Source organism: Corvus moneduloides, chromosome 2 (assembly GCF_009650955.1).
Source record: "Corvus moneduloides isolate bCorMon1 chromosome 2, bCorMon1.pri, whole genome shotgun sequence".
NCBI lineage: Eukaryota > Metazoa > Chordata > Aves > Passeriformes > Corvidae > Corvus > Corvus moneduloides.
Genome location: NC_045477.1, coordinates 58,551,722 through 58,578,536, shown reverse-complemented (window position 1 = coordinate 58,578,536; position 26,815 = coordinate 58,551,722). Strand labels below are relative to the sequence as shown.

At 42.3% G+C, this 26,815-nt stretch overlaps 2 protein-coding genes across 8 annotated transcripts in view; one reads left to right on the top strand and one right to left on the bottom strand.

Annotated features, from left to right (window-relative positions):
- Positions 1–2,719: 2,719 nt before the first annotated feature.
- MTRF1 (mitochondrial translation release factor 1) lies at positions 2,720–20,502 on the bottom strand. 2 transcript variants are annotated; one of them, XM_032099850.1, is made up of 10 exons: positions 20,225–20,502; positions 12,935–13,393; positions 10,315–10,406; positions 9,408–9,489; positions 9,090–9,197; positions 8,827–8,999; positions 7,539–7,656; positions 6,248–6,384; positions 4,548–4,646; positions 2,720–2,939 (listed from the first exon to the last, which is right to left on the bottom strand). In XM_032099850.1, exons 2-10 carry the CDS (start codon positions 13,368–13,370, stop codon positions 2,820–2,822), a joined length of 1,365 nt encoding a protein of 454 aa, XP_031955741.1. In that variant the 5' UTR covers positions 13,371–13,393; positions 20,225–20,502; the 3' UTR covers positions 2,720–2,819. The 2 variants fall into 2 exon arrangements, with proteins under 2 accessions (XP_031955741.1, XP_031955740.1); XM_032099849.1 differs by lacking the exon at positions 20,225–20,502 and having other exon boundaries at positions 12,935–15,053.
- The window catches only part of NAA16 (N-alpha-acetyltransferase 16, NatA auxiliary subunit), a 62,807-nt gene continuing 55,747 nt past the window's right edge, over positions 19,756–26,815 (top strand). Inside the window, exon 1 of one of the 6 annotated variants that reach the window (XR_004238289.1) lies at positions 19,756–20,300. Coding sequence is in view for 3 of the 6 variants with exons in the window: in XM_032099835.1 (XP_031955726.1) it covers positions 20,247–20,300 (54 nt within the window). In the remaining 3 variants the exon portion in view is untranslated. Of the gene's footprint in view, positions 20,301–20,473; positions 20,496–22,485; positions 22,506–26,815 lie in introns of those variants that run through there. The other 5 variants (XM_032099835.1, XM_032099832.1, XM_032099836.1 and 2 more) reach the window with 5 other exon arrangements.

The following is a 26,815-nucleotide window of genomic DNA, read 5'->3' as shown; positions in this document are numbered from 1 at the left end:
CTGGCTTCCCTCCTGGCTGGGTGAGATGCTGCTGTGTGAGACCTCAGCAGAGAAATGAAAGAGATCCAGGACTACCTTTCATACCAATCAGCAGGATCTGCAGAGCGGTGAAGCCGGTGCCTTGCACGAGCTGTAACGTGACGTCTGTGGGTAAGGTCTCGGTTCCCCAGATGGTGCTGAGGGGAAGCCAGGCGGAGGGGTGGTAGTTTATGTTTGTTGTAACACTATTTGACAAGGAAAGCTGCAGAAGGCTGTTTTTAGCAGAGGAACCTCCTCTTGCTCTGTTGTGCTGTCCCCCGGGGCTGTTTGTTTCTCCCCAAGAAACTGTTTTCCCTTTCCTCCCTGTGCTTTGTTACTGTAATTTTTCCTGCTACTGATTTCACTGCTGAAAGTCCTGATTGCTTGTAGGAGCCAAAAAGCCCAAGCTGAGATATTCCATCCTGAAAACACCTCAGAAATAGCAGTGTTGTGCCACACATCCATTCCTTGAGGAGAGGTGCCAGGTCATGGTCAAACAATCTCTCAGCTTTCAGCTCTTACATCCCACAGAAAGACTGGGGTGGAAGAGCTTAGAATAAAATATGGCTTCAAGTATTTTTTAAGTTAGGAGAAAACAGTTTCAAATAACATGTTCTCAATGAGGAGAAGCAAATATACCTGGTTTTAGTAAAGCAGAGCATTGCAGGCAGTGGCCTCCTGTAGAAATGTTTCTGCTCTATCCCAAGCTGTCGTAGCCATATTTTTCTCACACACACATGTATACACAATTGCAGGAAAAGCTTAGGACAAAGACCCCTCAGGATCTCCTGGGCCAGGCTGGCAGAAGGAGCTTAGCTTCTAAATTTCAATACCTACAATTGGGGCATCCAAAACTTAGTAAAGAGGGGAGCTGCTGTCTGGTTTCCCTTTTTTTGTCAGTCTGCACAAAACCACCAACAAAAACAGGCTACAGAAAATTGATCAATCACAAATATCCATAAGGTCCTACAGAAATATCACTATCTTTCTTCCAGTAAAATAAACGAGGCTCATATTTTTAAGTGTTTCAGTGATTTTTCATAGTGAAGAACTTCATAGGCACTAACTAATCCTGGAAGTGGAATCTTATTATTTAAAAATTTTTAAGAAGTTTCTAAGATTGTTTGAGAGATACAATTAATAAAATAAATTGGTTAATTTAATTGCATAATGAAAGTGAGCATGGTAATTGGATAACCATGTTAGCTGGATATTCTACTACAGCTGATCATATTAGTTATTGCCGGTCTGTCGGCACTGCAAGAAGTATAAGCTCAGTTGCCAATCTTTCTGGAGGGTTCTTTTTCTGGACTGGTTACTGAAAGAAGTCAAAGTCCAAGTGAATCCTGAATTGCATGGTGATACGTTTCCTGACTGACTTGCAGAGCTATCAATTAAAAAAAAAAAAACAACCAACCCAACTGAAGCCCCAAAGCTTTTGTAATTAAAGTGTTGGAAGCAAGTCAGAAATTGTCAAAGCTTGCTCATAAGAACACACAAAAGAATTGAAAAAAAATTCAAGAATGGAGGAACTGAGTATAGTTTTCCTGCTTTCTTCCCATTACAAATTCTATCTTTCTTAATATAGCTGAATAATGTTACAATTGTTGCTATATATACAGTAATAAAACCTACACCCTTTAGAAGAACTCAGTATTGAAATAATTATTTTTCTTAAATTACCTGACATTTCCTCACACTGCATCATTCATGATTACAAAATAAATATGCAAATATAAATCAACCACAAGGCATAATTTAAATTGTAACAATGAACTGGTTCTTCTCATGCAGAGGATGTGCAGAGCAGCTTTACAGCAGAACCTGGAACGAGCAGGATGCAAAGAAGACACCGTGATCTCGCAAGTGAACCCAGCGGAGCAGAGCAGCAATCTTTGTGTCAGCACTCCAGAGTCAGGCATACAACGAGTGCCTGCCTGTGCTCAGTGCCTGCCAGCACGGCACACATGCAGGGGAAAACATCAGCACAAGTCCTGTCAGAGCCGAGAGTGCCCTGTAGACATCTGGATCCCCTCAAGGACAGGCAAAGGCAGACATTCCCAACGACAGGAGCTGAATTCCCAAGCTACCTGGTTTGCTGAAACGCTTCTGCAGTATGAACTTGTCTTCTTTGCAAGGAAGCAGGAAGCTGCCTGTTACCTCATAAACTTAATTGAAAACTAGAGCAGGTACTTCTACATGCCACTGCAGCATGTGGGCCCCTCCCACCACAAGCTGACCCAAGAATGCCTGGAAGAAAGCTAACAGGCTTCTCTTTTGACATTCTGGCCCCTTCACTCCCTTTGCTTTTGTATACTTTAAGAAAATAAAGCATCATAATACAAAGTTACTTACAAGGAATTTCATTTAGGGAGCTCATGCAATAAATGGGTAAAAATAAACTGTATTCGTGAGGCCATGTTCTAGACTATGTTAGGGTAGATCAGTTTCTTACCTGGAGAGGAACATCTCCCACTACCAGACAAAAAGTGTACTATGTGGTATTTATTCTGCTCCACCACCACAATTCTCCACCTTTCCAGCTGTGATACGGTCAAGAGAAGGCCCAGCTTAACAAAGCCCAGCTGCCAAGACAGGAGAGGTGTGCACACAGAACTCCAAGCTGGTTCTTTACTGCCAGGGCTGCTGCAATAAATTCAACTCACTTGCACCAAGGTACAAAAAGAATAGTGTCACACACTGAAAACCAGAGGAATAGGTTTTAATCAGTGTATCATCTAACAAACACATCTGTTTTATTCTGTTACCAAACACAACAATTCTAACACTATTCGAGGTCTTCAGCCTCCTCCTTCTAAAGCCTGCAAATTTTCTAGATACCGTGTGACAGCCTCTATCTCTGCAAACTCCAGCAGTCTGTTGATTAGCTTATCCAGTGCTTCTTTCCCACTTAGAATTTCCTATGAAAAAAAAGCAGACAAAAGCATTACTGACTGTCCTTCAGCATTACTCTGAAACACTCAAACCCCTGAAATGCACTTTGCCTGCAGTCCCTCCACTTGCTCATCCTTGCAGGTGACTGCCATGTGAAAGCAGCAATGGTGGACAGCAGCAGGACATCAGCTGCCTGCCTGTGCAAGGCACGTGGCTTCTGGCTGCAACAACAGCAGCTATTGCCCCTGCTTTCATGTAACCCATGCACTTATATGAAAATCCCCTGCAAGAACAATCAAGGATTGAAGAACCTCATTCAAACATGGCAAGAGCAAGGCTGTTTTGCAAGGAAAGCTCAACTAACTTTTGTTAGGGAGTTTATGGTTCCAGTTTCACTCAAGAAAGATCCAAACACTAAGTACCTGTCTAACAAAAGCCACTTCTATGTAATTATGGAACTATTTCCCTGGCCATGGTATTCTACACTCCATTAAATATGAACCACTCCATATTCAGTATGCCCTGCATTCTCTGGAGCTACCCAGAACACCTGTGGGTACAGTTTGAAAAGTGTCGCTCCTTATGCAACAGCACTTAACAGCAAACTGAATACCTAAGCCAAAATACTGAGGGATCACCCTAAACTTTGTTTTTCATAAATTTAATACAAAAAAATCCATTGCTTTGGTTTTTTTCCACTGTAAAAAAACCCAATAAATAGAATCATAGAATGGCCTGGGTTGGAAGGGACCATAAAGATCATTGAGTTCCAACCCCTCTGCCATGGGCAGGGACACTTTTCACTAGACCAGATTGCTCAAGGCCCCATCCAACCCGGCCTTGAACACTTCCAGAGATGAGGCATCCACAGCTTCACTGGGCAACCTGCTCCAGTGTCTCTCCATGCTCACAGTAACGAATTTTTTCCTAATATCCAATCTAAATATACCCTATTTTAGTTTCAAGTCATTCCCCCTTTTCCTTCACTACATGGTCTTGTAAAAATCTCCCTCTTTCTTGTAGGCTCCCTTTGGGTACTGGAAGGCTGCAATTAGGTCACCCCAAAGCCTTCTCTTTTCCAGGTTGAAAAATCTGTAAAATTCAAGCCATATGTAGATATTTACTCAGAAACAAGATCTCAGAGAATCTTAAAATGCAAACATTCAGTTTCAGTTTCTTTTAACTGTGGCCTGTGATGCAAACATAAAAGTTTTTCTCATTCTTCACTCCAGCATTAGGAGGAAGAAAGAATGGCCTAACAAAAATAAAAAGTCCTTTCTGCAAGGTTTTTCTTTTGGATGTACTATGCTTCAAGAATCTCAAATGTCACTTGCCAAGTTTAGCCAAGGGACTCATGGATCTCATTGAGGACTACATGCTTGGTCATTTTTCACTCACATATAGGAAAAAAACAGACAGAGAAGTAAGCCAGTGAGCTACAGCCTTTGCCAGTAATCTCTAGGACTACAAGAAGGCAGGAAAGAAAGTTTAAGCTTTCTAAATCTACAGTGTTCTGTCAGAGCACAACTGGCTACTTTCTTCATATATGTATATCTTAAGTTGTGCTCATGAAGCTAATTTTTTCTGCTTATGGTAAACATAAATATCTGAACACTCACATAGGCAACCCATACCTTGATATTGCGTGCATCATATGAGATCCTGTGGTCAGTGACTCTGTCCTGGGTGAAGTTGTAAGTACGAATTCTCTCTGACTGGGCTCTTGTTCCCAACTTCAGCAAAGCAGGAAAAACCAAAATCTGTTATGTTGTGTTTTAAAAAAACCAAACACTTCTCTAAAACAGGATACTTAAAATAAACTGTAATGGATCAGCCTTTTCCAACTACGGACCTAGTGGTCACTGGCTTGGCATATAGGTTTTTTTTAAATATTGTGGCATTACTGAACAGTATTGTTTGTTACTCTGTATCACAGACCAAGTTTTTATATCCTCCAGCATATTTCTGTTCCAGCCCTGTAGCTGGAAGAACCACATAACTCTCAAAGGTCATGTAAGGTAAGAGAGTCTTTATTTCAAAAAAATATATGAGTGGGATTTTTTTGGGGGGGGGCTGTAGCTCCCACAAAAAATAATGAAAGTAGTCTCCACTAATAACGGAAGCAGCACAGTCCTTGCGTGGCTGTCGGAAATTAGCACCGAAAAAGACTGAGATTAAGAGTAAGAAGTTAAGTTACCCTCTAGTGGTGAAGTGCGAGAGTGCAGACAGCAATTCTAACTTTCGAAGCAGAAACCCAAATGTAGCACAGTTGTGGTTAAACACTCCACTAAACACTGTGGGTCTTCATAAAATGGAGAATTAGATGCTAAAAAGCGCTCAGAGAAACAAATGGGTGTCTGCTTCAGTGGGCTTTGGTGAAAATTTCATCCGCACTCCACATGTATACTTCAGAACGTGGAATTTCTTGAATAAATTCTGAAACATTAGGAAAGGTAATTTACTTCTGCCTGATTTTCCACACTATTCATATAAATTTAATATATAAATATAAATACAAATCCTTTATGCAGCTTTGAAGGCTCTCAAACTGAAATTAATAACAAAAGATAAATGGGTCACTGCCTCCAATGATGGGGTTAATAATCTGCAGGGACAATACACTTAAATGCAACCTGAAGTAAGTGATTAAATAGCTGAGCTGGAAAATTTGGAGTACTGAATAATTCTCTAATTCTGAAGCATTTTTATTTCAATAGATCACTGTTGAAGTTTACACCACAAATGGGAAAATACTCTAAGAATGGGAAAAGAATGATAGGACATTCCGAGAGAAAAGCACACTTTGCAGCATAACTTGAGGTAACTCTTCCAGGAGCTATTTCTTCCTCAAAAAGTTACCTAAACTGTATCAAATAAGCTGCTACTTAACTGCATAGTGGCAGGATTGTTTATTTACTTGTTTCTTTCAAAAGCCCTGTATGGCCTTAAAATACTCCCCTTTAGAAACTTCTGAGAACTTCCGATCCCAGTTTTCATTGAACATAACTTTTTACTGATGCTAAATTTGTGTAACTCTGGCCTTAATGGGGGCATTCAGTACACGATGTCGAGTTTTGCCTTTTGAATAATTTCAGCCAGCCTTCTTTCCAGCCACCGTTGATGTCTCTTCTCATTGCCTGAGAACTCCACAACAGCATTGAGCTGGGATAAGTAAGGGCAGACTTACCACTTTAGACTACAAGATTCTTCTCCCTTGTAAGCATCCCTGGTTAGACACACACTCTCACTTGCTCTGTCCCTGTTACCCAAAGAGATCAGAAACAAATCTACAGCACAACACCCTCTCCAAATCTCAGCCACCACTTGTCCTCACCTGCAGTTTCCTGGCGCTCTGCTCTTGACTGATCTGCTTTTCCATGATCTGCTGGTACAGCTTAGCTCTCAGTGTCCGCAGAGCTATTTCCCTGTTCATCTGCTGGGACCGCTCCTGCTGGCACTCAACGGCCAGTCCTTCACAGAGGCATCCAAGAGCCCGTTGTAACAAAGAACAAATGAGCTAAATTAATTCTAACACATTAGGCAAATGAAACCTACTGGAGTGCTGGTTTGTAGGGCCTTTCAGCTGTAGGATAAAACGACATTTTAACACACTGGCCAGAACCATTAGTGCATTTTTAAACTTGTCACAGCTGCACCGGGGGGCTTTGTTCTGTGCTACAGAAAAGTCAGGGATATTTTAAAATTTCATGAAGCAAACAAGGTTCTAACATTGCCTCTAGAAATTGGGTTCACTCCAATTAGCTGTCATTATGTTAAAAATGCAACTTGAACAGTCTACAGAAGCATGTTAAAACAGTGTAACACAAGTTTTAAAAACCTTAGTCCAGATAAGCTCTTGGTGACTGGAAAATTCATTATTCTAGTAGAAGAGGGGGGTCTAATCAAGACTGGTGAGTCTTGAACTTAATTATGAAAAATGAGATAAAACAAAATAAAGGTCTTTAAAAGAAATGTAGTACTTCTCATTTGATTTCTGAAAGAAAAAGGCACATAGGGAACAGCTATTTTCAGGTCACTGCTGTAATTTTGTGCGCCTAAAGTGATTCTGCATCTGTACAGAGAGAAGCTCACTGAGTTTCAATAAAAACAAATCCCAAAAAAGACAGAGTGGTCCAGTCTACACACTATCTTCCCACCAATATACATTTCCCTTTCTATCCAACATATGATAGCATTATCTAGTACTGAATGAAAATCTTCAAGCCTTCTTTTTAATCAGTCATGTAACTACACAGATTCCAGCTAGGCAAAGCACGCCTTTGCTTGCCACTGGCCATTACTGTTGAAGGTACAGAGCACACAGTGAGAATTATTTACATCTTCTATCCCTTCCCTGTCACCCTCCATTTGTTCTTTCATCCTTCAAAGACAGTGTATTTATTAAACACTCCCTCTAAAACAAAACTGGCATAATCACTGTGCCCCTGGTACACAGCCCCTTTCTCACACTGCCTCGCTACAAGAGGGACAGAACCAGAAGGGGCTACTTCCTCTCTTTTTGGTATAAGGCCCAGTCTTGCATGAGACAACTTACAGGATCACAGGCTTCCTTTTCAAGACACAGATTCAGTGTGATTAGAAGCACAAAGTACAGCCAAACTTACCTGTGGGAAGGTGCACAATTCTCACAGCACTATCAGTTTTGTTAACGTGTTGCCCTCCTGCTCCTCTGGCTCTGAATGTATCAATACGCAAATCTTTGGGATCCACTTTAACATCAACCTAGAATCAAAGAAAATTACTACTCTCTGATCATTCTAAAAATATTTGGATGTCAGTGACACTCACCAGTAATAAGAAATCACTTCTCAAAAAATTGCTCCTTTACAACTGCTCCTAAATAACAGTCATAATCATTGTAATTTAAAAAATGCAGTGTCAAATATCTCTGAAAAACAAATGATGCCTTAAAAATTTCACTTAGTTTTTCAAACTCTTACTCCAGGTCCTTCACAAAACAAGGTATGTGGGTGTGTGAAACAAAACAAAATCACTGTTTTGTAAAACCACTAGCTTTGGTGGAGAGTCTAAGAAATAAGCAAATATTTAAAAAACACTTCTAAGCAACAGTGTAAGGATTTTGCTCATGAGTCAAGCCTGAATGATTCTTGCAACAGTACTTAGAATCATCTGAGGAGAAAATAGGCATATCCAGATCCATCCATGTAAGGATTGCCACATTGAAAATAGGAGTCCGTGATGACCTGGACCTGGAGTTTGAGCTCAGTGGATGGGAAAGGAACACTCAGATCTGATCAGTGTTGCAAGGATAGTATTATAAAGAACATGAGAAGGTGTGGGAAAAGCCTACAGGATCTGGTTTTGTTTACTTTGTGTGTAAATTGCTGGTCTAAGTTAGAACTATCAGTATCAGCGAGATCTCAGACGGACTAGCCAACACACTCATTCATATTCAAAGGAGACTGTCCTTGACTTAACAGAGATGGACACCAATAATTTAAATGAAACAAAAAAAAATCAAAAGGACGTGCAGAATCACGTTACTATGCAACACTGAGTATCTTCTTGGATATATTCTGTGTCTCAATACATGATGTAATTTAAAATTGGCTTACTCATAGCAGTGAGCCTTGTCAGTGTTGGGGCTGGAACTTAATGAAATGATCACTCATTTACATGCTCTTTCAGGCAACAGAAAATCTCTGCAAAGTTGCTTCTGATGATCCATTTATACATATAAAGTACAGAGCCAAGGACTGTCACCTTCCAGAGTCAGAGCACTCGTGGTTCATTTGCTGGGACTTGCACAAAGCACTTGGCTATCAGTGAAATCCCCAAAACAGTAACATGGTCTTAAATAACACCTACTCCAATGCCAAACTGGGTGAGGCGGGGTACAGCACCACCTTACCACCCCAATGAACAGTTTACCTCCTCTGGCTGAGGGAGGACAATGACTGACATTGTCCCAGTGTGAATACGCTGCATTCTTGATGACATGCCCGTCTCAGGGATTCGCTGCACTCGGTGAGTCCCTCCTTCATACTTCAGATGCCTGTAGACATTCTCTCCTGAAATATGAGCAGCAGCATGATGCAACCCTCCTGGAGAGAAAATAGTGTGTGACAAATACAGCAGAGAAACACTGTATTCAACTTCATTGTCTTGGTAGAATCTCTGAAGAACTGCTGTACCTATCTCAGCCGGCGTATAGTTCACGATGTCAAAGGTCCAACGTTTGTAGTCGGCATAGTTCTGGTACATCTCAAACATTTCTTTAGTGAACTGCTGGCAGATGTCCCCTAAAAATAAAAAGGCACTACCACATAAACAGCAGGTTTTAGATTTAGCTGCAACTCTAACCCCAGTCATTAGGCAGATTAATGCTCGTCTTCAGAAAGTATTACTTTATGCCAATAAAGTATAAAAAAAGCTTTAAGAATAACCCATAAGAGGTTTAATAGAGTTGCATGGAGGTTTGAAGTAATCTTCACTGTAGGGGCTTTGCTGACCTCCAGTTGTTCTGCCAGCTGTCACTTCTAATATGACAGGACTTCTATCATATTTTTCCTTTGGCACTAGAAGCTGGAAAAGCTGGAAAAAAAAAAAAAAAAGCCATTATCTTCTTCATGACCCCAGATCTTCTCTTAATCAAATTTACAGCCAGCCTTCAAAATTGCCACAGTCTGAGCACACTCAGCCACTGATTTCCTTTGGCAAGCTAGTTAAGTAGGACTAAAAACTGTCCAATGACCATTGCAACTCAGTGCAGTCAGTGTGGAAATGCAACATGCTAGTGCATCCATATGAAAGCTAGCTGAAAATCCAGTCCTGCAAAGTCAGGTGCCAGGTCACAGGTAGCCCCAGCTACCTATGAAGATAAAGTTATTAGCTAACCCAGCTAATCTTTACATTAATCTTATATTTGAGAAAGTCCCATTTCATATTATTTCACTCTGAACATAGAAATGAGCCCAAACACAGAGGTCTCCACTGAATCGTTTCAACTCCTTTGCTTATATTTTCCCCACTCATGGGGTGCTGTCAGCTGAAGAGAAAATGAAAGACTGCAAGTTCCAAACAGAAATCTTTCAAGAATGCATGTTCCACTGCCACAAACAGTTACTAGGATGTCATGTCAAGTCTCAGTAGCACAGACTCACCACTTTTTTAATCCCCTTCAGCATTTGCAGACAGACAAGCAAGCAAGAGAAATGACTCAATTAATCAGTTTCTAAGACAAAATTGTCACTAAGAAGCTTACTAATAAGTGATGTTGCCACTTCTTTTCAGGGAGAATACAGAAGCTGGACTTCTGTTTCATTAAACTCAAATGTCAGAATCTATTGGTAAGATCATAAAGGAAAGTTTTTCTGACATCTTTATTTACAAAGCTGTAAAATTTTACCTCAGGCTCACCTTTCTGCACAACACGTTCATTTTTTTATCCAGGCTTTCCTTCTCTTCTAAGGCAAGCTCTAGAAGTTGTTTCTCATCTCTGCTGTCTAGATCTAAATTCCAACAACAAGAATAGATGTTAGCCAATCTCACCTAGAGCAAATTATAACACAGCTGTCCAAAGACATGCACTGCAGCACAGAAAAGCTTGCAGCGTTTTGCCAGCGTGAAATACTCAAACAGAGCAGCCCAAGCCAGGATGCACATTGCTAGCTCAATGATCATACCTTCCAGGTGTGCTGGAAGGAGCAGCAGATATTTTACCTGTGATTAGACTGCCCCTTCCCACATTTTAGAGCTTACTAACAAACTAGGACACATTCTCAGGTAAAGCTCACAGAAGCTCCAAGCCTTCTCTGCTGTGGAGGCTCCAGTTTACAGTAACTAAAAGTGCTGATCATTTGCAAATAGATTATACACTAAGTAGAAACTTGGAAGACAGCTGGAGTCAAGTGGAAAACCAGTCACTGCTAAAACAGGGAGCCCCCTCTCCTCTTCATATTTCTTCCTGCTTTTCTACCACTTTTCTACTCATTAGAAAGTGAAACAATTCTACTCACTGAAATTTAAAAATCAAGTCTGGTTGAATAAACACATGTTTTTACCATGCCAAGTTGAACTAGATTTAAATTACAACTGGACAATTACCAACACAAATGAGGGGAATGGTTGAAGCCAGCTTTGAGCAGCTAGGAGTAAGAGTGAGGGAACAAAGCAACGACGAGGACGTGAAAACCTTTTGCCTTGTGGCCAGAATGGAAACCATAGGTTTGTCTCAGATGCAGCATAAAACTGGACTCTCAAACACTTCTAGCTGGTCCAAGAAGTATGTTTGCTGATCAGTTAAATAAACAGTATCAAATTAACTACTGTCAACAGCAGTGTGAGGTGGTCTGGGGGTGGTGAATGAGCTTATGGTTCAAAGGATTGGCATCCCATTCCTACCTCCCTGCACAACAGAATTCATTTAACCTACCTCGTGACTCCCATCACCAGAGGGAAACTGGGAAATATTTTTCTGCCTCACTGGGTGTTGCAAATATAAAATCCTACATCAATTGTCAGGAATTCAGGTACTAGAGAGAAGAGGGTCAGTTAGGGAGCTAAGTGGAAAACAATGGGCAGCCAAATGAAGGGGACATGTGGGTTTTAACTCGGCCACAGGATACATGGTACAGACAGAATAATTTGGCTTCATTTAATTAATTTATTGGCTGTATGTTTTACCATTCTTTTCCCTTCCTTCAACTAGAACTCACTCCATCCCTCCACATCATAATTTATGGAATTAGAAAAATTCTTTATTATATTCACTTGATCCAAAAATAGCCTAAGTTGAAATATGAACTTTCCAGAGCTTTCTTAATACTTTTTAAGTCTTTGAAGAACACTGCTTTTTCAGCATTAAATTTTTGTACTGTGTCTCCTTCAGTCTTTCTCCTCTTTTCTCCCCTGAAGAGTATTAGAGAGGGTTGAGGATTAAAATATTTTAAATAACCATTTTTTCTCCAAAAGCATAAACATCAATTTATTTTTAAAACTAAAGAATAAAAATGTTTTCTACCTGTCCAAATAAGTCACATTTACATCTTTATTTCAGTATGGCTCTTACTGTTTTGTCCAGATTCCTTGGCTCTCTCTCTGAAAAGCTCTTATGAACTTTTGTCCTCCTCCATTTACACTGTTGGGTACCGATTTCTCCTGTCCTTTGATTTTCCCCTCCTTCACTGCTTTAATGTAAACCCCATTCTCTCCAGGTCAGTGCTTCCCTCTCTTGCCTTAATACTTACTACTGTAGCAGAATGGATGCCACTTTTTCCTTCCTACTGTGTGCTCCTCCCCACACTTGTAACAATGTTGGGGTTTTTTTCCCAAATGTTGCACCATTACTTAGTTTGTAATTTTTTTTATTCCCCTTGTACTTTCTTATTCCCAAATCATACAAAAACCAGCAACAATTTTAAACTTCTTTTTACCCCAACTTCTACCGTAGCAGACTATTGAAAAGCAGCAACTTCTAAAAAACCATCGGTTTTTATTCCTTAAAGGACTCCCCAAACATTTTCAAAGAAATATTAGCTTTTGCCATTTAAATTTAGAGCTGACAACTCAGAGACTAATGAAAGTTCATGTCATTTGCTCAATAAATATCACTGAACTGGTCAGATGGAATCCCATTTTAAATAACACGGCTAAAGTCTATCAAAGGTTTTAGGCTTGCTAATTTTTTTTTTCTTCAGTTCAAACTGCTCTCAGTTCTCCTAAAAAATAACCTCAAAACAAACGCTTCCCAACTATTTCTGCTAGATGGATATCCTTCAGGTTCCAGACAATCCCTACTCTCCCAAAATTACCATATTAAGAACTCAAACTAAAGTGAGGTGAGATGAAAAACAGAAGGATGTGGCTGGATGCAGAAAGCCCTTGCAGCATGCAAGCTCCCAGGAGCAGGGAGGACCAGGGAGTGTTTCAGGGCTGGTCGAATTTACCCACAAGCTTCCCTCAAAGGCTGGGCAATGAACTTTATCACAAGCACAGCTGCTGTTCTGAAGCAAGCAAGAGTAGATGTGTTTTCCTTTACCTGTGCACATTGCTTCTAACTCCTGAGCTTCTCTTTCAGCCTCTTTGATTTCTTGAAACGCAGCTGCAATAGGGGACAGATCGGCAGATCTTCTCCTCAGGGTTCTTTGTTCAAAGCCATTTAATGAGTCTGCACTTAACAGATGACTAATCTGCTGGTACTCCTTGCTGAGACTCTCCAGATACTTCTGCACAGCCTCATGCTTCCACAAAGCTTGAGAATCCTGATGGTTGTTCCTGTGCCAACTGTTAAAAGACAGAGTGAATCTGGTTGTGTCCAATAAAGGCTTTGGCCTCCAAGATCCATGGTTGTGCAGTCCCACCACACAGCCTATCTTCTTCGCAGCAGGAAGGAGAAGACAGCTGTCAAGTTGGCTGCAACAGTAGCAATTGGCAAGCAGGCTCTTGAAAAGACAGACCTTTTGGAAAGGTTTCATTTTGTTTCTTATTTTTCCACCACCTGAAATTAAAAGTACACAGCGCATGGGCCAGAGTTATTAACTAGAAAAAGAAAGCATTCTATTAAAAAAACCCCACAACAACAAACACAAGGACTGCATCAAGCCCATATCATGATTTTGATTACACCAACACAAATGCAACTGTCATGGACAAAATTATACCTGTTTTAGTCCTGGTTTAAACCAGAAGCTTTTATCACCACCATTGTACTGACTGAGGGCTGGAAAAAGTCTTTTCTCTCACCTCTTCAAACAGTTTATTTATACTATGGAAAAGCTCCTGTGGACAGGGCTTTGCAGACAACAGCTTCATTTTGCCATATGTGTCATTGGAAAAATCCAACCATTCCATGCCTTACGGGTGAAAGGAAAATGTTGCTGAGAAGACAAATCAATACTAGAGGTAAAGAATTCTATATAGAGAATGTATGAAATGTCCAGAATTATGTGCCAAATTATATCCACTACCATAAAAGGAGGACACCACACAACAGATCAGTCAATAGGACTGCAATGCACTTGCAAAAAATCACTCACTCATATATGCAGAAAACAGGGGAACTGCTTTATGTGCTTTATGTCCCCTGTATACTCCTTACCATGTTATATTTACACTTAAGCAACATAGTATTTTCCATCCGAGAAGTGAGTAAGAAGCAGGTACTCTGAAATACAACTCCCATATTTTTCTGAGACACTTGGCCTACAGTTTTATAGGACCCAGGCTCCCCTTAGCATTACTCCTGCTCTGTGAACGATCATTTCCTCTTAATTTTATATCATCAACATTGCAAACTATGTTATGAATTACTACTATGCTCTAAAATTTTGTATTGGAGAGCAAGGCTCTACTAGGAAGACTAAATTGAAATCACACTTATTCTAGGACTACTCCCACAGAAAAGGTTTAACAAAGAAGCACTCCCTAGTAACCCTGTCAGTGCCATGGTCCCATCTGCTCACTGATTTTTACAAAAAAGTGGATTCTGAGAAAATAAGAGCATGAACCTATTTGTAACAAGATCTCCTGGAAACACACATTTCAGTTTGCTAGCACGATTATTTTTTACTCATCAGTGACAAGACCTGCGCATCTTCATGCGTTTTATTAACAAATTACTGTGACACGCTACTCAAGTCGCCCACTATTCTCACCTATTTACTTTCATCCATTTGTCCACAATGAAGAAAGAGCAATGTGCAGTAAAACCAAAAGTACTGCACCTTGCTTGTCTGAACGCCTGTTTTACTACCTACAGAAGGAGGCAAGGACCTTTACCTCTGCACCCTCCCAGATTCACCAGCCAGCAGGTGCTATTGAATCCACAGCAGAAATTTCAAGACTGCTTTAATATACAGAAAGCAAATGATACCCCTCATGGACTGCTCTAGTGCCTAAAACCAGCTGCAGGAGAGGGATCCTGTTCCCTTCACCAGGAACACAGCAAAAGGCACTTGGGCTCATCATCTATGATCCTGGATTTAGTTGCTCAGGGGCATGAGTGGACTCAGTTCCAAAAGACCTAATTCTGCTGATGAATATGGACTTGCTCCAGATCAACATGGCCCATTGTTGTTTGGCTAAGGGCTAACCATCATCAACTCAATTTTAAAATATTAATGTTATATTTTGTTTTAATTAATTCATTAAACATATTCATTATAACCATCTAGCTAATTTTTACTGGTGTAGTTAAGAAGCAATGTACTCAAATAATAATAAATTTGTTGCATTGCTTTGCCCAAGCTCTCAGAAATAAAATTCTGGGGTTTAAATGCCAAAAAAAAAAAAAAGTAATGAAATGACACAGATCTTCAAGGAAGTCAGAAGTTTCAAAATAATTTTGCTATGTAAAACAAAAAAGGTATCTCCTTCTCAGAGAAAGGTTGCTGCATCACATTTGCACAAAAATAAGCATACATAAAACTTTTACAGAGCTATGAGCATTAGATGACCTATTAAGTGATCTCCAAACCAGATTTTAATAACCTTTTAATGTGATTAAAATTACTTCGTACACATGACAAATCTAAACCAGTAAGCGAAAGTGACAACTGTAATTGTCCCATTAAAATAATAATTTTAAAAAATAATTTTAAGACAGAGAGAGTTCTCAATCTCGCGAACACCTTCAGAGGTTAAAACAAGCATTTCCAACAACCGGAGATGCTACCGGCGCCATGCGGCAGCACTCGGGCACATTGGAACCTGCAGGCGCACGGCAGCAGGAGGTACCTCCGTGCACACGGACGGGGCCAGGAACAGCTCGGGGCCGCGCCCCGGAGCGCCTCCCACACACCTCTGCCTCCCCCCGCAGCCCGAGCGAAGCCCCCACAGCCCGGCCCCGCTGCGGGCTCACGGGCGGACGGGGAAGGCGGGAGCGGGCAGGGAGAGGCAGGAACGAGCTGGGAGAAGAGGCACGGTCGGGCAGAAAAGGCAGGAGCGGGCAGGGAGAGGAGACAGGAGCGGGCAGGAGAGGCAGGAGCAGCGGCGGGGCGGGGGCTGCGCTCCCCGGTACCCGCGGAGGGCTCCGGCACTCACCGTCCGCACCCCCGGGCGCCGCACGGATCCCGCCCCGGCACGCGGGGCCATGGCAGACGGGAAGCGGAGCGGGCGTACTCCCGGTCCCAGCATGCCCGCGGGAAAACGCGCTTCCCGTCTCCCCGCACCGCGCGGCAGCGCCTGAGCCGCGCCGGCGGCGAAGGCGGCCTCTGCCTTTCAAACCTGGTTAGTAAAAGATTAATTGCAGAGAAGTCTGAGTAAAATAACATTAAGTTCCACTTTGTGTCAAAGCTCACTATTCAATTATATTTAAAAGGAGCTATTACTATGCTGCTGAAGGCAAACAAAATATTAATAAACATTACCGTTCGGATTATGACTATGCTAGTTAGCTGCAGCTTCCTCATAAACTATGTTTCAAAACATACTATGTATTTGGACATTTTAAAAGATATTATTAAACATCATACCGCTACCTCCCAAATTAGAATTTTAAAAATACTTAATAATGGGGTTTTTATACTGATAATAACAAAAAAAACCCTTCTTCCCAGCTACTGTCATTCTACAAAATTTAAAAAAAAAAAAAGGTAAAACTTCGGTATTTGGCACGTAAAACATCACTGGGATTTGGTGTGGTAAATATTCCAAAAGACTGAAAACTGGACTGATCAATGGGTAGGATTCAGATCAAACCTCAGTGCCTGAATGATGACTAACTGCTTGTTAGGACCTGAGGACAGCTTCTGGATCTGCTGCACCCATGGGGACAGGAGGCAAGGCAGACAGATGGAAAACCACTTCCAGAGAACAGGACCGACCCTGGAGCTGGTCTAGTCTTCAAAGGGTCACAGCAAACAGCACCCTGAAATCTCCAAGGCGCTTCCCCAGGCCTGCGCCGGCAATGATGTGCCATGAGAGATGCCATCAGCCAGACACCATTCCCACTGTATTTCACTCTTCTCCCACTATGACTTCTGGGGCTCAGTGAAATGAAATAATAAAATTATACTTGCATTGGTACTCTAAACATCCAATTTGATACTTAAAAGTCTTGGGAAGGTACTCTCTGGGAGGACAACCAAGAACCTAATAAGAACACGAAACTGCAAGTAGACCACGTGCTCCAAAATTGGTTTTAAAAGAAGACGGTAGGCCAAGGAAAATCAATCAGCTTCTTCTCCAGCCAGTAATGGTTCTTGCATTAACTCCTCTGATTAAACATGATCATGTTCAGTTTTTATTATGCCTTGTGGCTGAATATTTTCACTTAAGTGTGAAAATAGAGATTGTAAGAAAGTCCTGCTCCCTCCCTACCAGGCAGCAAAGCACGCAGGGGCCACCCAGCCAAGACAAGGGCTGGACTCTGTGCAGTCAGCAGGGTTGCCAGGGACCATCCACCACAGGACCTATCCATGCATCTCATATTCAAAACCTGTAAGATACACTCTTTCCCTAAGTTTACCGTGTTCTTTTAGATTGCGATATGAGAACTGAGTATGAAGGATGTGAAATCCCATTGCTGTCTGCGCTTCCACCCCTCTTACAGTTTGTTTCGATACCTTAAAACCTGCATGGCTGAAGCAGCAGCTGCTGCTGGAGCTGGTGAGGACCAGGGGTTATGGGGCACGGGCTATTTGGGGCAGGGTGCCACCACCTTCCTCAGCTCCCACAGCAGCCTGCAGTGACATTGGGTGCAGAAGGGAAGAGTGACAGCAGAAAGACAGCTGGGCTCCCAGGCTTTGGAATAGACGTGGTGGTCCTGTGCTTTAAAACCTGGCACTCTTAACCTGCCAATTTAGAAACTGGAGGCAAAGGGATGGCTCATCAGACAGAACATGCTCCAGGCCTTACAACGTGCTTGGCTCAAAGGCAGGTCCATGCCCACGCGGGGGCCCTGTTTCGCCCAGGGGTCCCTAACTGGGTTTAGTGGTGTGCAAGGATCTCACCACAACTTCACAGGAGTAAAGTGACACACACGGCAAAAATAGCAAACTTGTTACAATGTATGTAACACTTTCATATCGCTCCTCCCTTCCAGCCCAAACAGTTCAGACTTCTGAATTCTCTGAAGGAAAAAATGGTGACAGAATCATACACATCTTGAATGCAGTCCTGTTTATTAACAAAGCCTGTAGAGAGAGCTTTGTTTTGCCCAGCACAGTGGGATTAAATGACATGAAGTTTTCTTGACTGCGCTCCCAAACCTCACTTTCAGTTGGAGCTCGGCCTTCCCACAAAGCTCATTTCTTTGTTAATTCTCTCTCAGCTAGCCTACAAATGTTTCTTTTATTGCCTCCCTGCTTTCCTTTTCTTGGTGCTTTTAACACAGACTTTTAATATGGACACATCTAGATGCAAATTGAACCCCTATCTCTTATTTGCAATTTGCCTATTTTCAGACAGCATTCTTTCCAGTGTTTGGACTATCAGGAAACAGAGACCTTTAGCTGTCAAGAGCAGCCTTACTTCTTCAGACCAAAGGTCCACCTAGCACAATATTTGCCTGACAGTTCTCCATGATGCATCTGTTTATCATTCAACCCAACCAGAGGCATAACATGTCTTTTGCTAAGACAGAAAATAGGGTTCATAGAGTCAAGGCTTCAGCTGGTTGTAAAAAGTGCTGAAGACATGCCATGGTACAAATAGGCTCTGAAAATGATCCTGCAGGCAAAGCCAAGGCTGCCATCCCTGTCAGTAATACTCCTGCTTTGTAAAAATCAGATATGCAATACAGCACTACTAAAGCATATAGCAGAAAGAACAGCAAATTGGGTACTGCCTGTGAAAAATACACATACTGTGATCAGTGACCCAGGTGACCGACATAATTAGAAGCATGCCAGAACAAAAAAGTGACAAATAAACACTGTAGAGATATTCCTTATTACAGACCATACATCTAGAGAGATTAAAAAACCACTACAGAAACCAACAACCATTCACAAAAAGTGTCCATAAGCTGATGGCTCAGCTATAAAGAACTATAGGAAAGCATATTTTACGTTCTCCTCATATTTGCTATTTTCATCTCAGGAGGCTTTCTAAACATACCACTTTTTTTTTTTTTCTAATTAGTAGTCCTCAAGTTAGGCTGACATCCAGGTTACTCTCTTCCAAGAAATTGTCTATTCTCTTGTTGCTTCTGTTAGCTAGAAAGGAAAGCAGCTATCATGTCATCAGCTTTAGCAAGGCTTGTGTCAAGTCAAGGACGTGGTGCTTGGGATTTTCAGTCTCATAGACATCTACTTACCGAGTACCAAATAAAATATATTCAATGCACAGATTTTCTAATTGGCTCTTGTGAGTTACTGTTTCACACGCACTTGCTTTACTTAGGGATATCTATCGTTCATCATCTGCGACTGTAGGTGGGTAACCATATTATTACAGAGCTAAGATACTTAGAAATAAATGCCACAATATAATTAATATTTTTAAAGGTTAATTACGTAAACAGAGATTTTAACTTAAGTCACCTAGTTTATTTTCCCTGTAAGATGAAATTGGTTGTAACCTTGACAGTTTAACCAGTTTTCCTTCTGTGTAATGCCCCAGGCCATGTAGTTTTAGTGTTCCTGGTTGTTGGTGGTTTTGGTTATGTTTTGTTTTTTAAGAACGATTTTTGGGAGTAACAAGAAAAAAAAAAAAAGGACCTTAGACCTTCGATGAAGGAGCCAAGCGATGAATAAACGCCGCTGTTCTATAGGCGCACGATGGTGTCGGGAAGTTTTACATAACCAACTGCTGAAAATGCCTTAATGCGACGGGGGCCGTCCCCGCTTGCTCACAGCCTGGCTGCCAAGTTTGCTGTTGTTTCCTTAAATACCAGCCAGGGCACTGCAAGCCCGCAGAGCCTCCCCGAGCCCCGCCGCCGGCAGAGGCTGCGCTCCTTCCCAACGCCGCCTCCCTGCCAGGCTTGCGGGCAGCCTGGCTCTCCGAAGAGGCTGTTCGAGCGCCGAGAGCGGAACGCTTCAGCCGACACTCCGGGAACCGCACAGAGAACCACTCAGGGAATCCTCACTCCCCGCCCTGGGGCCGGCCGGGCGGAGGGTCTGTGGTGGGGAGCGGCGCTGCGCCTGCGCCGAGGGGACCCCGGCGGCCATTTTGCAGCGTCAGGCGGGCGGCGAGGCCGCCCCGGCAGCTGCGCAGAGGGGCCTGGGGGAGCCGGCGGGGAGGGCGGGCGGCGCAGGGCAATGAGTTAAAGAGACGCCGCCGCCGCCCCGCCGAGTTCGGGCTTTTCCTCCCCGGCGTTCCCCCTCCTCCCGTCCCTCGTACCAACACCCGCCCCTCCCGGGCCGCCCCCACCCCCCGCCAGCCGTGCCTGTCCCGGGGCCGCCCGCGCCATGCCGTCCGTGCCGCTGCCGCCCAAGGAGAGCAACCTCTTCAAGCGGATCCTGGTGAGCCACCGGCCCCGCTCCTCTCTCCTCCTCCCGCCGCCGCTTCTCCCTCCTCTTCCCTCTCGCACGCCGGCCTCGCTCGGTACCCTCCGGGTCACTTCGCCCGCCGCCGGAGTTGGCCCCGGCTGAGCGCACGCGGATGCGGCGGCCGCGCTCGCCCGGGAGGAGCCGGGCTGCCGTCGCCTCCTCGCCCCGGTTCGTCCCCGCTTCCTTCCTTCCTTTGTCTGGGGCCCGCCGAGCAGGCCGGGCGAGCCGGCCGCTGCTCGTGTCGGCGGCCGGGAAGGGCTGGTGTGGCCCCTGGCCGGGCGAGGGTGGGAAGGAGGGAGGGAGCTAGGCAGCCTCTCCGGGCCGCCGAGCGCCTTCCTCCCGCTCGCCGCGGGGACTGCGGAGCCAGCCCGGGCTGCGCCGCCGCTCCCCTCCCCGCGCAGCGCGGAAGGAGAAGACCTCGAAGCACGGTGCGAGCGTAGCAGGGGTTGCTGTTGCTTGGTTGATTCCCATCGGTGCTTCACTTCCAGCGAGAGCGTCGGGTTTGCTGTAGGGACCGGGTTAAAAGTAGTTCGCTCGCTCAGCAGTTTTGAGTGTAGTTGAAGATGTCTGGTGGATTGAAGTATCCTGCTTCTGTGCGTCCTTTGGAGGACTTGTCTCAACTCCTTTGTGCTGGGCTACTTCAGCTCTTTGAGATTTAATGTTGCAAAATACATTTAGTGTTTCTGAGATAACTTTGAAGAAGGAGGAGCTCACCTCAGCTGTGAGTTTGTAACTCAGTCACTGTATACTTTATCATGCTACCACTTTATAGGAAGAAAAAACCCCCACTCCTCCCTCCCCAGACAAGAAAACACCACCCTCCCCTTTTCATGAACTTGTCAGCGTAATAGTAATGGAGTTCCCGCCTCAACAAAATTGAGGTGTTCTGTGTCAGTTTACCAGTCTGCAGGCAGAGGACGTCTATGCAGCACACTAAGTAATCCTGCTGGCAGGCACAGATTTCTTTAATTCTCTCTGAATTGGTTATCTAGTTTCTATACTTTGTGGTCCAAAAGTGGGCATTTTGGCTTCAGGAAGCTGAGCTCAGTGTGTGTAAGCCCGTGTACTCTGTATGGAGCGGGTGTATTTCAGCAGGTGCTTCAGAGCTGTTTTCTTTTGCCTGCTTTGTGTAGTATGTAGGTTTTAAAAAACTTAATGGTTCTTAATGGTGATTTGTTGCTTACTGCATGCTTATGGTATGCATCTTAGTAAGTCATTCTAGCACTCCTCTTTCTCTCTGCTAAAAATAAGTGACTAATATTAGAACAGTTAAGTGATTATTCTTACTAGCAGCAGACAAGTTCACAGTAGCAGCCACTTCTAAAGTTTTTTTTGATTGAATTATAGCATGGCTTCTCTGAAGACCATATTTTAGACAGTTTTATATATATATATATGAAACAGTGGATAAAACTTTGAAATTAGTGCTTAGGCAAGGAGAATAGATACATTAAGCTTCAGTGATGTTCATACAGATATTTACTTGCTTTGTAAAACTTTCAGAAGCCTTTAACTGGTGCTGTGTAGTGGCCAGTTGCAGTTCCTAAAGTATTGATCACAAAATTCCTGCCTTATCTCTTCATATATGGTCACTTCTTGAAACTTAATTTCTTATTACTTTTTTCTAGCTAGCTCTGACTCTTTCATGGTGCACTTCTTTCTGGAATACTAATGTCAGCGTTGTACAAGTGGAACCCTTTGGTTGCTTGACATGTCTCAGAGTATTTTTGTGTAGTAGTATAGCCTGTGGTGCTAAAGGCTCTTTAGTTGAACCAGCTTTTGCTTACTTTGGCACTGCCAGAATACTTAAAATGCCCATAGCATCCCTAGTAATTTTAAATATTGAGGGCAGGGATTATGTGGGAGGCTGCATAATAAGACCCTACAAGCATGTAGTGATTTAATCACTTGGAACAGATGCAAGGAAACTGTACTCATATATTAAGACTTAAGTATTTTTATGAACACTTTGCAGAGAATTAGCAGTTGTGAAATGAGATACTCATTTGAAGACCATGAGAAATCCTGCGCAGTGACTTGGTGTGTATGTAACATGTGACACAGGTTATCAGTGATCTGAACAAGATGCCTGTGTAACAGCAAAGCTGTCAGAGCTGCCCTGACTAGTGTGGCCTCTTGGAGTTCAACGTAAGATGGGAAGTCTGCTCAAGAAGCTGAGTAAATAGTCTTTAGGGCCACATCAGTCAGTTTGTGTGCTTGCACACTTGGCAGTGCTTGACCAAGCTGACTTAAAACTAGCAGTTAGGTGATTAGGGAAGTAATAGCAATTGTAGCCTAGGTAGTAGTTCTAGTTGATCAGGACTACTGTAAGGTAGTGCTAAAACTCCTTTCTTGCTCCATCTTGTCTTCCAGTTCTGTTTTGTTTCTTAGGCCGTACTTCCACTCCTCTGCAGAGACTTTCTCAGTCTAGTTGCTCTTCCCTGGAAGATCTGTTGGTGCTTACAGGTGTGATGTTGTTTGGGAGGAAGGGGCTGAGCAACTTCAAGCTCCTGTCTTCCACTTCACAGAAGGCATGGATGAAGTATTTGAATATGTTCCCCTCTCATGGCAGGAGAAAAGCATCATAAATCAGAATTAATACAGGAATGCTGGTGTGTTTCTTGCCAATTAAAGTCAGTCTTCAGCTCAGGTGACTTAAGTGAATGGGGCAGATGCACTCTGAACTAAACATATTCATGGTAACTTAGAAATGTTTCTTGTTAGGGTTGAAGTTTGGTATCGTGTATTTGGTGTTTACTTCTAGTAAGCTTAGCCAGATCTTCTGTTTTGTGTATTTGAAATTGAGTTGTAAACTTGCCTTCAGAGTATATTTCAGTTGAAGCAGCTTTGATGGTTTTTTTTTTTTCCTTCACCCAAGAATCTGTACTATAAACTGTTTCAGAGTTACTCTTAAACATTGGTTTTATGGAATCAAATCAGCTCTGTGTGGACAGGGCATGGCAGTAATCTTTGTAAGTGCTTTAGAGGAAAGCCTTGGGGTTCTTGTCATGCTTTCATGGCTCACTTGCCAAGTTGTTTTTGTTTTTAAGAAATGCTTACTGTCTTCCAATAGGTAGTGGTGTCAGCCCAGGATCATGCAGTATAAGGTATGGTCTGATGTTTGTTTCATGCCTCGTAGAACTGTGGATAGTATCATGCCTGTAAATGACTAATCCTTTGATTTCTTAGCAAATTCCACATATTAGTATTGCATAAAATAAGGTTTGCTGCTTTAACTGCAGCTGACTTCAACTAATAAGACACAACAAGTCTGCAAGTATATAGCTTTGCGGCAGTGACTTGTGGCTGCTCAGTTCATTCAGGCATGTATTTTCCATTTTTGAGGGTAAGGAAATATTAGAAATTATTTAAAGTGCCTTGTCTGAGGACTTCTTCACTTTCTTTGTAATGTCCTTTTTGTTCTACAACTTTTTCAATAATTTTAAGAGATTTATTCTTTGATAAAATATAAATATACAGGTGTTTGTAGGATTTAATTAAATTAATTCTTATGCACAGAATTCTAAAAGCTTTTTAAAAATTTATTTAATGAAATAATAATGGTTTATAAGCATGCAACTAGTCAGTCTCCTAGGAATGACATGGGGGAGTTACTGAGCTATTAAACTTGATAATTGGGAAGTTATGTTGTTATGCTAATTAGGGCCTCCCAAATGAGATAAATACCATAGCTGAGGGTAGCCATTATAATCCACTACTGGAGCAGTGGAAGTTTGAAGTCTCTAACATTAAAGATCTCTTCCTTTTAAAGATAGGAGTTTGGAGCAGTCACTTAAAATCTTCTGGTGTAACTTAAGACTGATTCTTGGTGTGGTTGTTACTTGTGCTGCTAAGGACAAGCAGCCTTGGACGAGTGTAGGCGGTTTCCTTGATACGGTCTTTCAAACGAGGTGGTGAGGATGCCTGGCCAGCTGCAAACTACTGAAATGACAGAATTGTGGAAGATAGATGCCAGGCTAATGGTAACAGTCAGTAAGACTGCTGTAAGGCAAAGTCACACTTCACATTTGTCAGTGATTTGAGAGAGTCTCATTTGGAGACAACTTTATCCCAAATAGATATTCTTGGTTCAATTTTTTAAAAGGAGTTTGTGAAGGTCATCATGCAAGGCTCAGAAAGCAGGCTTCTGTGGAATGCTGTTTCTTCACTCTGGACTTTAATTCATACTTCTCTTTTAAAAAATAGTAATTTTTCAGAGTTGTGTTTTATGCTGCAATTTTTTCTTATTTGGCTGTTCATGTGGAACAGAACAAGCACTGAATGGCAAGAAGAGTTCAGTTCTAAACTATTTGTGGCACAAAAGATGAGGCCCACCTGAAAACTTCGATGTTTCTGAAGGAAGTTGAGTCATAACAAGTAAAATTGTTTGTAGATCAATGTTAGACTTGGAAATCCTAATTTAATATAGACCTAGTATGGGCTGTGAGATGGATTGCTCTTAAGATTTGAGATTTTTAGAGGTGTTTGAAGTTCTCTTAAGACAGTTTCCCTGTACACTGAAAACTGGTGAATCCTGGTGAAAGGAAGATGCTGATATGCCACTGCCCAAGTGCACTACAAGTCTACATTTGCAGGGCAGTGTGCTTCGCTCTTTCCTGTTGTCCTGCCCCCAGGCCTCCTCAGAAGGAGTATGAAATTACCTTCTAGAGGGAGAAGGAACTTAACAGAAGATTCACCAGTCGAGCAACTTGGAGAAGTTAAGTAGGGACATATCTATTTCCAAGCTATTGTGATTTATTTTGATTTTGGTAGAAATGGTGGCTACAAAGTAGCAGGCTCCCAACAAAAAGTTGTTAACATAGAGGCAGTTATACTGTGGAACCCTTTGCTCCATGATGTATTAGCCATATAAAAAATTTGGACACTTTGAGAGGTGCATGGTGGGGGCCGTCTTTACTCTTTTTGGGTGTGTGAAGATATACCCTTTTGCCTGGAGTGTTGGTGAGGCACCAATAACTGGAGGCTGAGAACATTCTGGTGAGAGCTGCAGTAGTGCTTGTCTTACTCATAAGCCCCTCTCTCTGCATCCAGCACTTGTATCTTACCTCTAGCGGCCTGTACCAGGTGTGTCTGATCCCTGCTCTGATCTGTTGTGATTCATGCGATTTTTGGCTGAATCACTGTGTTGTTAAGTATGGAATGTCAAGATTAAATTAGTGTTGAAGGCTTGCATTGGTAATTATCTTGAACTTGCTTGAAGATGCCTAAAAAAATCATAACTTTTGAAGCCTGATGTTTATTTTAGTGTGTATTGTATCAGATCCCACAAAACAGTGCTGATGTTCATAGTTTCATTTACTTAACTCTCAGATGCAGTTTCACTAGGTTGTGGAGCCACCTGCTTAGTCTGAGTTCTTGCTAAGCAAATTGCAATTCATCCCAGGAGACGTGGCAGATTAGTCTCTTCAGTACTTCTGCACAAAGTGCGGATTGAAAACTAGTGGAAAATGTCTGACGGGCCTATGACTTCTCATTTCTAGTGTTGCTATTATGGTTTTTGCTTTGCAGGGGCACACGTGTTCATAAACAGGAGAGAGAACTCTAAGTCAAGCAGTGTGAAAGTTACAAACACTAAGTACTTGCCAGCAAGAGCTCTTTCTACTCTGTTTTCTTGTTTCTGCCCTTTTGAAGTAAAAGATATTCTTGGAATTCAAATTGTATTTGAGTGTGTGTGCACAGCATGAAATTACACTAGGTCTTAATTTAAGGCAAGCTTTTTGATAATAGCTTCCCCTTTTAAAGGAGTTGTAGTTTATAGGGCTGTTAAAGATGTCTATGACAATAAATGGTGAAAAAAACATTTTCTTACCATACATGCTGTTTCCCATAATAAATACAATATCAATTTTATTCTGCCAATAATAAAGAATACAAACAGCAGTGATTACAGCTGTTACTATCAGCTGCATTATGTAACAAGTTTTGTGTCTTCTGATTATTTGAATTTGAGTAATTGTGTAAATCTGGTTAAGGGACAAAAATGCTGCTGTATACAGAGTATCACAATAGCGAAAACAGATATTACTGTGACATTAATACATTGGTCAAAATGTTACCACCATGTAGTGCTGGTTGCTTGTTCTGTTGTACGCCACTGTCTGTGTTCTGACTCAGCCCTGTTCTGTGTTCCTAAGTCCCCAGGTCTGGGGAAGAATGATGTGGCTTGTCCATTTTGACAATCGAAGCAAGCAAGGATGTATCTAGGTTGTCTTCTTTTTATTTCAGATGATGAGGTTAACTGCTCTTACCGGCAGAGTAAGAGCAGGCGTGGGGTAGCCATGCATATTCAAAATCCTGGTAAGGTATGGACAATGGCTAGATGAACATGTTAATATTCTGGAATGGTTGCCCTGGGACTAGAAATTTAAGATGCTTGAGACAGAGCTTTCTTGGCCTCCATCACCCAAAGCCCCTTCCAGCTGTTACTTTTTTTTCATTCTCTTAAACATCGACAAACTGAAATCAGT

What these genes read in the sequence shown, in the direction of transcription:
- MTRF1 (XM_032099849.1), bottom strand. Translation starts at nt 13,418, where the DNA reads ATGCGCTGTGTACTTTTAATTTCAGGTGGTGGAAAAATAAGAAACAAA. An exon ending in TGAACGTGTTGTGCAGAAAG is followed by an intron (nt 9,490 to 10,314) that starts GTGAGCCTGAGG and finishes TTTTTTTTCCAG; the next exon opens with CTTTTCCAGCTTCTAGTGCC. An exon ending in AATTGTGCACCTTCCCACAG is followed by an intron (nt 6,385 to 7,538) that starts GTAAGTTTGGCT and finishes GCCTCTGTGAAG; the next exon opens with GACTGGCCGTTGAGTGCCAG.